This window comes from Lepidochelys kempii, chromosome 6 (assembly GCF_965140265.1).
Source record: "Lepidochelys kempii isolate rLepKem1 chromosome 6, rLepKem1.hap2, whole genome shotgun sequence".
Classification (NCBI taxonomy): domain Eukaryota; kingdom Metazoa; phylum Chordata; order Testudines; family Cheloniidae; genus Lepidochelys; species Lepidochelys kempii.
In genome coordinates this window covers 12,148,051-12,161,418 of record NC_133261.1, presented here as the reverse complement: position 1 = coordinate 12,161,418, position 13,368 = coordinate 12,148,051, and the positions used below count along the sequence as shown (strand labels likewise).

Here is a 13,368-nt window from a genome sequence, read left to right as displayed (position 1 = left end):
AGTAAAAGTCATGGACAGGTCACAGGCCATGAATTTTTGTTTACTGCCTGTGACTTGTCCATGACTTTTACTAAAAGTACCCGTGACTAAAACATAGCTTTAGCTATGAGTAGCCCAGGGAGGGAGAGAATGACCTCAGCCCTCTCCAGGAATTTTAAGCACAATCGAGTGTGTTAAAGAATTTTAAGGACATGAAGTATGTTGAAACCAATTAAGAAATTTAAGAATAAAGTTAAGAAAATTGTGGGAAGGATTCCACCGAGTGATGTGTAAAAGGCTTAAAATCAGTTGTTATTTATACTACAGCCATAGATAAATAAAGAAGAAATGGAGCCAGCAGAGTATGACCAGGCAAACAAATGGCCTAACAAGTTTTTGTGTTGAAGTATATTAAGGATGCAGGGAGGAGGTAAGAAAGGGGGGGAAGTCAGGGGAGGTGGAGCAGTAGGAGGAACGGCAAGTAGTCACGGAGATAGAAATATTTATGTAAAATGTGTGTGACATAAATGCTCTTTTAAAAGGATTCATAAATGTCTGTCGTCTTAATAATAATAATGGAAAATAATTTAAAGTCAAGGATATTAAGGCATTAACTGTCCACTGTGCCTTTAAGCTGTAATGCCTGTGTCTGTTCTTTAGTCAAAGTTGACAGAAACCAGTCAAAAGTTAACACTTCTTGGCCAGTAGCCAACGTGTTGCTGCAGTCACAAAGGGGAAGTGACTTCCCTAGCCTGTGTGTGTGAAAAGGGGAAACAGGCGAAGCGATTTGCTTTTAACCTAAATTTGGCTTAATGACATTACAAATGTATTGCCCATAAACCAGTGGTAATTCCCTTATTTTAATAATGTATTTTGAACAGAGTCAGTTGAAAGTGTTTTAGTCCTATAGGAGCATCTAATTTAGTATCCTTTAAAAATATTAGTAAGTTGTAAGGTTCAGCATCTTCTTTAAATGAGGCTATGCCAGATATAAAGGGTAAAGCAAACCCGCCCCCACTAATCTTCTAAACTGCAAAATATGGTGGAGGAAGGGGAAAAGGCAGAAAAAAGGAACAAAAGGAAAACCTTAGGTACAATTAAAATATTAAGTATTTATATTGTTCTGTTGCTTGAACATCTGAATTGGCTGGACTGTTAGCTACAGAACTAGCTGGGTTCAAATTTTTGGTTGTTAATAAACATATCCTTGATTTTACTAATTGGTTATTGTGTATCATTATCCCAGAGATAGGTATCCAGTCAGTTGTAGTTCAGGACACACCCCCTGTGGTCGTGATAAAGGAAATGAACAATGTAGAACTTTTCTGTTTTACACAGGGATCATTCTTTTAAGGAAGTATTGAAGGCTCACTGAAGCCTCTAGCAAAAACCAAAAAAAAAATGTAAAAATAAAAGGTAGTAAGTAGCCCCTGCTACCCACAATATAACAGTCATTCATCAAAATAGAAATATCCAGACTTATTCCTTGCAATTTTTCTTTTAGGGCTCCTAAGTGAATAAAGCATGTGTTAATATCCCTTTTAAAATAATTTTTATATAGGATATGAATAGTCAGGGAAGACACCTTTTGGCTCTTAACTAAACTATTTAATTTTTATAGGTAAATTAAGGTGCAATCTAGCTAAAAGGAGGTTGTTAACTCAAGTAGGTTTTTCTTCATATCATTCTGTTTAAAAATGGACAAATTTCCAGTGCCTGTTTGCCTTATTGATCAATGCTGCTGTGAACTAAGTCAAGGGTAATTAACAATTTTAAGCCTGAGGTTTATTGGCTGTGTCCTAAACCAGGAGTTCTCAAACTTGTTTGCTTGTGCCCCTCTTTGTGTCTGTAGTCATTTTTACACACGCTCGCTCTCTCTCTCTCTCCCCCGCCAGGTGCCCGGCCAGCAGCAGCCACTCTCTGGCTGTCCAGCTCTGAAGGCAGCGCTGCCAGCAGCAGCAGTACAGAAGTCAGGGTAGCAATACCATGCCACCCTCACTGCTGCCTTCTGCCTGCTGAGCTGGGTGCCCGGCCAGCAGCTGCTGCTCTCCAGCCACCCAGCTCTGAATGTGCTCAGTAATTTTTTCCTCACACATTCCCAGAATACATTCTGTGCCCGCCCTAAACAGCAATGTTTAATCCATTGATTATGGTTTGTTTTGTGTTTTTAACTCTTTGTTTTCTAATATATTTTGTTTATGTATAATAATGTTGGAATAATTCGTTCCTTGGTTATATGTTTATGTCATGTGACTGTTGGGTTTGTTTTTTTTTTAAATTGTGGGGTTTGTGTTGCAGCAAACATTTTTGTGTGCAAAACTATGAAAGAAAAATATTGAAAACATTTTTTGTGGTACCACTCTGTTTCAGTATTCTAATTAGGTTGTAACCACCATTGGTGGATTATTATAATGCACTAATGGTAGTTCAGTTCCTTTGTAAATGCTAGTAATAAATACAGGTCTATTTGCCTCAGTAAATAATGTAATTATAACTTTGTTTCCATGGGCGGCAGGTAGGGGAAGCTGGGGGACGCTGTGTCTCCCCAAACAGCCAGGCGTAGACCTGCCCACACTCTGCCCCCAGGGCCCTGCTTTGGTGGTACCACTGGGCTCCAGGGGGTTGGCCACGCTGCCCACCTTCCTGGGGCTGGGGGGGGGCTGCGGGCACTAGCCATCCTGGGGCAGGGGCCAGTGGCCTTGGGGGGGCTCTGGGTTCTGGGGTGCATGGAAGGGACGGGCCCTTTGGTGGAAGGGGCAGGGCTGGGGGGGGGATAGCCTCCCCCAGCCAGCGGTTCACATGCTGCCTATGTTTGTTTCTAATGTTGATGTGGGACTTGTTAAATAATGTGGCAGAACCCAGGCTAGAATGTGTAAGATCATTAAAAGCAAACTACGTCAACATTAATGTAGTATTGATAGTGACAGTGTTTTACAATGTCACCATGTGTATCGGTTGGTTATCTGTGTTATAAATTGTTAAACAGAATCAAATGAATGCAAATATAAAAAATCAGGTCCCAGCTAAGTACAATGATGAGTCAAAAGAACCCAAAGTCACTTTGTTTTATTGCGTTACAGCCTGTGTGGCAATATGGCAATATTGTATCAACAGAGCAGTAAGGGCAATGTACATCATTACTATGAATAGATCATTTTGATGTTTTAAGCCTGGAATCCTAATTTTAAAACAAACCAAATGAAAGTGGAGGAAGGTTCCCCCCGACTTCACTGTGTGCCTGCGAGAGAAGGACAGCATCTCTGAAAGGGCACCATCCTGGGTTACCTGTGAAGAGAGAAATGACGCCATGGGCTTTTTTCTTCCTGCTCCTTCAGATGTGGGAAGAAGATGTTAGAGGGCTTCCCCTTTTGTTGAGATAGAGCTTTTCTCTGCTTGTTCTTTTAATCTGACCAGTTGGGTGCTAGTTGGAAAATCTGAGCCTTGGCGATCAATCCTTGCCTTCTCAGATTTTTGGCAGACTGCTAGGAGAAAACTGGAGTGGGTGATGAATCTCTTACACAGACAGCTCTTCTGCCAAGTCTGAGTTAGAGCTTTGAACAAAATAGGCTATTGATGCCACCAGCCTGCAATGAGAATCAGCTCGGCAGCCCCTTTGGCATTGCGGATAGAGACAGGTGCCTCGGCATGTGATTGAAATCTGAGGCCAAAGTGTAGAAGTCCCAGTCTGTGCTTTCCTGTGATATAATCCTGCTAAATTCTCCGCCTCCCCATGGGACCCCCTAGCAAAACTGGAAGTCAGGAATCAATATTTATAATGGAAAAAATGAAAAAAATCAAGCATCATAAACAAACAGCCAATTTTCCCTTTCCAGTCACCTTTCATTTTCCATCCCAAGCAGACCTTCAGCTGTGCTCCCTTCACTTCCAGTGAAATGCTTTTCCTATAAAACACAGACAATTTCCATTGGGAACGTCCCATGTGTGCTTTCCTGCCCACCGGCTTGCCTTGGTGAAGTCTGAGGTCAGTGGGCTCGCATGGCGCGCTGTGGCGGTGAGGAGCTGAAACAGGAAATGTTTTCCCCACTCAGATAATCTTAGTGATGTTGTAAAACGTGCCTCCAAAAATGACTCGATGCATCAACTCCAGGGCCAGCTTATTTGGAGTTATTCACTTCTGGGAATGGGACCTTTCAAAATATATATATTTTTTGAGGGAGTGGGCGGGGTGCAGGGAGAAAGGCTAGTTTTGGAGCTCCAGGCAGAGCTGCTCAAAATGGGTCTCCCCCTCCCACCCCCATAGAAAATTTCCAATGACAAGATTGTTGGTTTTGTTCAAACTGCTTTGAACTCTGACATATTTTTTTTGATGGAAAAGTGCAATTTTTCCTTTATTTTGATCGGGAAAAATCCCAGTGTCTTTTAAAATGTTTTATCTTTCCACCAGGAGGAGGGAATTTTGTTGACTAAATGGGGAGTCTAAACTTTCTCACTTTTCTGTTTTTTCCAATTAAAAAAAAATTGCTACTTTGCTATTTGAGGTCATTTAAAGAGAATTAAAATGGAAGTGGTACTTTAAAACTTTCATTCTTTCACTTTTTAAACATTCTCTCACTTTAAGTTTAAAAATAAAATCTAGAGAAAATGGGCCAGTTAATGATGGGGAATTTAAAAACAAAGTGTGCATTTTCTGACTATTTTGAAAGGAAATTTTTTTTAAATACTGAAAATATTGCTTTCCCCCCTAAAAGTATCAGAGGGGTAGCCGTGTTAGTCTGTATTCACAAAAACAACGAGGAGTCTGGTGGCACCTTAAAGACTAACAAATTTATTTGGGCATAAGCTTTCAGGGGTAAAAAACCAGGATTTTTTACCCACAAAAGCTTATGCCCAAATAAATATGTTAGTCTTTAAAGTGCCACAGGACTCCCCCTGAAAGTGTGAGTTTAGAATTAAAAAATAAAATTGTCAAACTATTTTTTGTGCGTGTGGAAGGTTTAGTTGGATGAAAACTTTTGTGTGTGTGGCAAGAGGTGTGGGAACAGTTCTAGGTGTTGGCCTTAGTTCACCCAGCAGCAGTGTGTCTGTGCTGGGATGTGCTCTTGGGAGAGGTCTGTGCCATGGTTACTGTAAGCGCATCAGCCACGCTCTGCTGGGACAGGCAGGTTACAGACTCTGCTGATTCGACTAGTATGTTGTCTTGTGTTTCAGAGGGTCTGTCTTCACTGCTCTTACCCACATGTTGTACCCCCTGTCCATACGCACAAAATCCTCTCTCCTGAGCTCTGTAGGGGTTTTAAACCCAGGCGGGTTAAAGTCCTGGTGCTGCTTTCATTCAGGCTGCTAACCTGGCCCCTTTGCAGTGAGGACGCAGGTTAACACACTGCAGTGCTGATAGTCCTCCAGTGCCTTTCCACAATGCCCCTATGGGCCCAGAAGGTCAGAAAAATTCTCTCTCAGTGCACTGGGGGGAAAAAATCCTAGAGCAGCTCAGTTTGCTGCAGCACAAAGCACCAATGGCATATGTCTCCTGTAGTCCTAACGCTTGTGGGGGAGGGCGGCACCCTTCAGGACACAGTAACTCAAGTCAGGATTTGCATTGTGGTGGCTAACACCGGGGCTAGGCTAACCCCAAGGGCTCAGACCTTGGGGCTCACCCCACCGTGAAGATGCACCCCTTGACCAAAGTGTTCCAGCGTGTCACGACATCTAGAGCTGCGGCCAAAGGTAGGAGCCAGGCCTGCAAAGCCTCACGCATGGGAGTCGTCTCATTGCACACACTGAGACCACAGGTCTGTCCAAAGCTCTGCAAAATTTTTCCAGCGACCTTCAGTAGCTACTCACTGGATTCAGAAGCTGGCTCCAGCTGGTAATCTCGCTCTTGAGGGAGATAAAATCATCTACAGCCCATTGTCACACGTGTTTTTTAAAAATGTTTTCTTAAAAAAACAACTCAGGAAATTCCTAGCCTGCTCTTTAGTCACAAGACCCTCACAGCATCCCTGTGAGACTGGGAACGAAATGGGAATGACATGTATTCATCCCCTGGAGCGTAGCCTATGTCATAAAGATTTTGTCTGTTGGTTACGTCCCTGGGGTAGCCCAGCGAAGCACTTTTATTGCTGAACGGAGTTGTTTTAAGACTGGCTCAGAGAAAGGGGCAGTGAAAGGGCCAAGGAGCACAATATAGTCAGCTAATATAGCTTATAAATAGGGCCCTACCACATTCACAGCTGTCAAAAACGTATCATGGACTGTGAAATCTGGTCTTTTGTGTACTTTTACCTATATTATAAAAGTACCCTATACAGAAGTACACAGCTTTTCCGCAGCTGGGGGCCGCAACCCAAAAGGGGGTTGCAAGGCTATTGTAGGGGGGGTCACGGTGTTGTCACCGTTACGGCTGTGCTCTGGCTGGCGGCAGCCCTGCTTTCAGAGCTGGGTGCATAGCCAGCACCTGCTGCTCTGTGGCCACCCTCTACAATAGCCTTGTGACCCCCTTTAGGTAGGGACCTCCAGTTTGAGAAACGCTGAATCTTAAGGGCTTTGCATGTTTATATTTTGCTGTTTTTAAATACATATTCATGTTTGTTACAACACCATGGAATTTAAGATTTAAATACCTGAAATACCTTTAAATACCGTGATATTCAAGATTTTTTAAAATGCGATGATTGTGCAAGTTATGAAAATGGACCGTGAATTTGGTAGGGTCCCAGCTATTGGGCTTGAAGCAACATTTAATTAATGGAAGGCCTACGGACGGTGGTACGTAGGAGATCAGACTACACCGTTACAATGTTCTGACCTAAAACGCTATGAAAGGGGCACCGTCCATTTAAAAATGGGGCCGACAGTTTTTTTTTTAAACTTCTTCCAATGGGCTGTGGCCACAAGAATTTGCTAAGAACAATCCCAACAGCGTTCTGCAGGTGTAAGAGTGCACAATACATCTACCCCTTGAGAATGGGGCTGCCACTTCTCGACCATTTCCCCATTAGGGCTCGCCTGGGATGCAGCATGGGGGTGGCAATGGACGTGGAGGATACATTCACTGTGCTTCTAAAACTGCCTCCTGTGGCTTTACCAGCCCCTCCTCCCCCCAAAGCCCCAGGCCTTCAAAGAAATGTGGAGTCAGATGCAAAATATCACAAAATCGGTTTAAAAACTCATTAGATTTAATAAAATAAAATAAATTAAGACAGAGTGATTTGCCCTCTGGCGTTGTAGCCAATAGGGTTTGAGTTTCCTTGATTTTTCTCTCCGGTCATTGGACTAGACCCAGATTTTCTTTTTATATATAAAAGCAGAGCTGGGGCTTTAAGAGACAAGACCACAGATCACGAGTTGGTCACACCAGAACCTTTTTTCTCATTTTAATTCCACACAGAGGGAGATTTCTAGAGCTTCTTTTACACTCCCTCAGCTCAGGGCCCAGTCTGAGAGTTTAAAATTCACCCAACTCTCCCTTCCTGGTGCCTGCCAAGATTTCAGCCTCCTCTCTCCCCCGGCCCCGAGAGAGAGAGAGGTCTGTGCTTGCATTTTACACGCCAGCCACTTGCTCTGCCAGCTCCGGTCCCGCGGTGCCAGAAGTGCCTTCGTGCTGCCTGTCCTCTCTGTGCTGTTCATGCATCCCACGCCAGGCCAGCTTCTCCACTGCTGCCTAAGTGCAAGCCTATGGCCTTGGCATTACTTCCCTCCTGCACATTGATGGGGTTTCACACCCAGTCAGTGGAAAACCAGCTGAATGCATGTTCAGAGAAGCCAGCCCGGACCCTACCGTGCAGTGATGGGGCTCCTCACAGTCTGTTCCCCCCGTGAGCCATCCCTGCCCCTGTCACGCAGTGACATGAGAGGATTCCCCTGCTGTCTGCGCTCCTGTGTGCCTGGTACATGATTGGGGCCGGCTCTCCCCTTCCCCGTGGCCAGCGCGTGTTTGGGGCCGGCTCTCCCCTTCCCCGTGGCCAGCGCGTGTTTGGGGCCGGCTCTCCCCTTCCCCGTGGCCAGCGCGTGTTTGGGGCCGGCTCTCCCCTTCCCCGTGGCCAGTGCGTGTTTGGGGGCATCTCCCCCCTTCCCCGTGGCAAGTGTGTGTTTGGGGCCAGCTCCCCCCTTCCCTGGGGCAAGTGCGTGTTTGGGGTCGGCTCCCCCCTTCCCTGGGGCAAGTGCGTGTTTGGGGCCGGCTCCCCCCTTCCCCGGGGCAAGTGCGTGTTTGGGGCCGGCTCCCCCCTTCCCTGGGGCAAGTGCGTGTTTGGGGCCGGCTCCCCCCTTCCCTGGAGCAAGTGCGTGTTTGGGGCTGGCTCCCCCCTTCCCTGGAGCAAGTGCGTGTTTGGGGCCGGCTCCCCCCTTCCCTGGAGCAAGTGCGTGTTTGGGGCCGGCTCTCCCTTTTCCCGTGGCCAGTGCATGTTCAGGGTTGGCTCTCCCCTTACCCGTGGCCAGTGCGTGTTCAGGGTTGGCTCTTCCCTTACCCGTGGCCAGCGTGCGTTTGGGGGCGGTGCTCCCCTTCTCCACAGCTGATGTGTGGTTTGTTGCTACTTTGTCCTTCCCTGCCCTCAGTGCATCTTTCAGAGTGACTCGCTCCTCATGCACGGCTGGTGCAGCTGGAGTCGGTGCTCTCTTCTCCCCCACAGCTGGCACATCTCTGTCCTTTCCTGTGCTCAGCCTGTTTATGAGGGCAGCTCTCAACTCACCCAGCCCAAGTGTGGGGGTTACCCTTTCCTTCCCTGCGGCCAGCGTGTCCTTTGTTGCCAGCATGTGTTTGGGGGCAGCTATCTTTTCCCTGGCCAAAGCAACTTTCTGAGCTGCTTTGTCCTTCTCCCCCTCTGAAACCACTTCCTGGGTGGCTCTGTCCTTCCCCACTGTGGGTGCATCTTTCCGGGCTGCTCTTTCCTCCCCTGGAGCTGCTCCATTTTGAGGCGTGGCAATCCTCTCACTCAGCCCAGGAGTAGGGGCAGCTCTCTCCTCCCCCCTGGCTGCCCCACTTTTGGGGCTGGTTCTCTCCACTACTGTGACTGGTGTTTTTCTGGGGGCAGCTCTATTCTTGGTGCAGGGGCCCGCGTGGGTGCGTCGGTGTTTGACCAGGTGTGAGGCCTGGCTGAAGCACTTGCCGCACTCGGAGCAGGCGTAGGGGCGCTCACCAGTGTGGACGCGCCGGTGCTGCACCAGGGTGGAGCGATCGCTGAAGCGCTTGGTGCAGACGCTGCACTCGTAGGGCCGCTCGCCGGTGTGGGTGCGCTGGTGGATGATGAGGTTGGAGCTGTGGTGGAAGCTCTTGCCGCACTCGAAGCAGGCGTAGGGCTTCTGGCCCAGGTGGATCTTGCTGTGGGTCAGGAGGTTGGAGCTCTGCGAGAAGGCCCGGCCGCACTCCCCGCACTGGTAGGGCCGCTCCCCGGTGTGGGTGCGCTGGTGCACGATCAGGTTGGACTGCAGCCGGAAGCTCTTCTCACACACCAGGCAGTGGAAAGGCTTTTCTCCCGTGTGGACACGCCGGTGCCGCTGCAGGTCCGAGCTCTGCCTGAAGTTCTGACTACACAAGGGGCACTGGTAGGACTTCTCAGAGGGGGGCGGGCTCTTGCTGGGAGGGGAATCTTGCTCTGCTGGCTCCTTGCTGCAGGACTTAGCCAGGGATGGCAGATGGGGCAGCTGGATAGGGGGTGTCTGTTCCCTGCGTACAGGAGGGGGTGGCTGTTCCCTGTGCATGGGGGAGACAAGCTGTTCTCTGCTCCGGGGAGGGGGCAGCTGTTCCCTTTGCATGGGAGGGACAAGCTGTTCCCTGTGCATGGGGGAGACAGGCTGTTCTCTGCTTAGGGGAGGGGGCAGCTGTTCCCTATGCACGGGAGGGACAGGCTGTTCCCGGCGCAGGGGTGGGGGTGGCTGTTTCCTGCGTACAGGACGGAAAGGCTTTTGCATGCGCACAGAAGGAAGCGGCTGTTGCATGGACATGGGACAGGTGGGGAGCTGCTGTTTCCCACCCTCAGAGGGGGCTTCTGGCTCTTCTCCTTCCAGAGAGGGTTTCTTTCTCTTCCGGCCTGGGCTCTGGGGCGCTTTCCTCTTGGGCCATCTTGGTGAGGCCTTGGGTGTTGGAGCTGCTTTGACAGGTGCCTCCACCTCCCCGTGGTGCGGCACAGCCAGCTCCTCAGCATCCAGCCCCCTCCCGGTGTCTGCGGGGACCAAGGGAGAAGTGGTGCGTGAGCCGGACCCCAGGTGCAGGGGGAAGCCAGCAGAGGGATCTAAACTAACACTGGCTGGAACGTGGAATTCAAAGTTCACAAAAATATTCGAGTTTTTGGAAAAAAGTTTGTCCCGAATTGGGACAAAAAACCAAAAACTGGAAATTTTCCTCACAACTTGGACCCCGCAATACTTCCTTTGGGACACTGAGCTGCAGGAACGTTTGGGTGTGTGAAATGAAATGTGCTCCCTGGGATTCCCGACTGCCCGTCCAGGCAGGTGCCGTGGAATCAGGAGTGCTTGGGAGCCCCGGCTCCAGGGCAGCCACCAGGCCAGCTGCTGATGGCCCCGGGAGCTTGGGAGCCGGGTATCCCAGTGCTTCCAGGCTCCTGGTGCCTCTGTAGTTCAGAAACCCCAGGCCAGGGGCAGCCCTCCTGGTGACATGCTGAAGCGCTGGGGAGGGGCGAGTTGGCGAGACACCAGGCAGGTTTCTGTCAATCACCGGCCTGCTTTCAGCCCAAATTCTGTCAGAACTGAGATGTTTCAAATTCGGCAAATCGTCATTTTGTGGTGGAAAAAATCTCCAGCCAGCTCCAAAGTAACCCCGTTATCTAAACCAGGGCAAACTGCCACCTGGAGGTGCCTACTTTGGTTTACCCTTAACCTGTTACCATGTGCATGGAACTGAACCAAAACAAGCCTGGTTAAAACCAGATCAAGGACGTCCACACAGCCCAGTGCAGCTGTTTAACAGACACGGGTTATATTAAAGTGTCTGTCTATCTCTGGTATTGACAGGCCCCACCCAGCACCATAGTATAAAAGTGCCTCACAATCCTGAATGTGTTTATCCACATGCATGCCTGGGAGGCAGGGCAGGGCTGTTCTCCCCAGTGTACAGATGGGAACCGACACACACAGGATCTAAGTGACTTGCCCAAGGTCACGCAGGAGTCTGTGGCAGCACCCAAATTGGACAGTGTGGCTTGGGGAACCAGGAATTCATGGCTCTGCCTCCCCCATGGTTCAGTGGATCTGACCGTGGGCACTGTGGGAGCTCCTGGCTCAGCTCTGCCATGGCTCAGCAGACGCAGCCAGGGGGCATTGTCCTGGGAGCTTGTGGCTGGGATCCCAGGATTTTGCTTTCTGAGCTGGCTGATTCATCCCTCACCTGTTGAGACGTCCCTCTGGGTCTCCTGCTGCTCAGGGGCTGAGGGATCTGGGACGCACAGCACCTCCTCTCGCTCCAGCTGAGAGATCAGGGCGGGTTTGCGAACTGGAAAACCTGCCCATAGGGAAGAGAAAAGAAGCCATCAGGGCACAGTCAGCGAGCCCCAGGGCTTGGTACAAAGGTCCCTCTCTGCTGGGGAGGGGACGATGGGGAAGTTGTACGGCTAGTGGGAGGAGGGGCAGGCACAACCCCAATGGTGACAACTCTGAACCCCCAGAGACAGACCAGAGCGCTCTCCGCTGGAGCAGGAACCCCAAGCTCACTCACGCAGAAAATACAGACCATGCATGCGGATGTACTCGGACAGGGACTAGGCCCTTTTAGGAACTTTAGGGGTGGAGTCACAGGTTCGAAGGCCAACAGGGCCCACTCTGACCAGACAGTTTGGCCTCCTGCACTGAGCTGGTTGGGAAAAATTCTACAAAGAAAAGTTTCCTTTGGAAAATGTCATTTCAAATTAAGGAAATTTTTCACAAAAACAAATAATTTTCAAAATGAAAACTTTTTGGAAAATGTAATTTAGGAAAATTCAAAACAGAAATTTGTTTTATTTTCATTTTTACATTCTTTTCACATTATTTCATGACAGGTCACTCGGCGAGGTGCCTCATAGGACATAGATCAGAGTCTCTTCTGTTTGTGCTGTGGTTGTTTATTTATTTATTTTTTTCTATTACTGTAGTGCCCTAGGAGCCCCAGTCATGGAGCAGGACCCTATTGCGCCAAGCACTGAACACCACACAACAAATAGACAATTTGTACCTGAAAAAGCTCGCAGTCTAGTACATGACAAGAGACAACAGATCTATGCAGATAGACAGAGGAATACAAGGAAACAAGGAGGCAACATTATCTAAATAGACAAGACACAAGGTTGGGGAAGGGGTAAAACTGAGAGAACAATGTGATGGCAGGCAATGTCATGATAGTTCTATGATAGATTCATCACAGGCCCTGGTTTCAATGCGGGGAATTCAATCACCCTGACGTCTGCTGAGAGCAATACAGCAGTGCACAGACAATCCAGGAAGTTTTTGGAGAGTGTTGAGGACAGCTTCCTGGTGCAAGTGCTGGAGGAACCGACTAGGGGCCATGCTCCTCTTGACCTGCTGCTCACAAACAGGGAAGAATTGGTAGGGGAAGTAGAAGTGGGTGGCAACCTGGGCAGCAGTGATCATGAGATGGTTGAGTTCAGGATCCTGACAAAAGGAAGAAAGGAGAGCAGCAGAATACAGACCCTGGACTTCAGAAAAGCAGACTTAGACTGCCTTAGGGAACTGATGGGCAGTATCCCCTGGGAAGCTAATATGGGAGGGAAAGGAGTCCAGGAGAGCTGGCTGTATTTTAAAGATGCCTGTTTGAGGGCGCAGGAACAAACCATCTCCTCGTCTTTCTTTTTTAGGTATTACTTTGTTTTAAGGAGGTCAAACATCAGCCCAACACAAGGCAGATGCAATTTGAGAATTATCGACGCCTACTGACATAACTTCTTTATGATCTTTTCTAGGGTTGGTATGACACCATCAAGACTTCATTCCTAACTTTGCTTTCATTGCAAGTCCACTGTATAACTTCTGAAAGAAAAGGGATTGCTTGGGCCAGGACAGATCAGATCAGTTCAATTTGTAAAATTGAAGCGAGCAGTAATTCAAGCATCTGTGCTGATCACTCCAGATCCCAGCAAACCACATCACTTAAAAGGTCTCTGAGTGCAATTGCACTTGCAACAGTAGCTTCTAAAGAGTCATGGAAAAATTTAGGCCAATAGCCTATGCTCCAAAAGAATGAGCCTAGTGGAACTTAAATATTCCACTTGTGAAAAATATTTATTGGTCACCAGCTGGACAACCAAGCATTTTGCATTTTTAATTGGTTTAAACCCAATAGCTCTACATTTCACACACACACCCCTCTCCAGTTCTTGCTTTCTAATCGAATCAAGGATGGACAGATGTCTAATGCTCACCTAGCACACTGGACTTTGCTATTGCATGACAGAGGTATAAAAATAACTTCAGCATGGACTCTGTCTC

At 48.4% G+C, this 13,368-nt stretch overlaps 1 protein-coding gene across 1 annotated transcript in view; it reads right to left on the bottom strand.

Annotated features, from left to right (window-relative positions):
• Positions 1–7,097: 7,097 nt before the first annotated feature.
• LOC140913643 (uncharacterized) overlaps positions 7,098–13,368 on the bottom strand; it is a 29,313-nt gene continuing 23,042 nt past the window's right edge. The window contains exons 4-5 of the mRNA XM_073350383.1: positions 11,276–11,389; positions 7,098–10,094 (exon numbers count right to left, since the gene is read on the bottom strand). Coding sequence (XP_073206484.1) covers positions 7,714–10,094; positions 11,276–11,389 — 2,495 coding nt within the window. The 3' untranslated portion in view covers positions 7,098–7,713. The remainder of the gene's footprint in view (positions 10,095–11,275; positions 11,390–13,368) is intronic.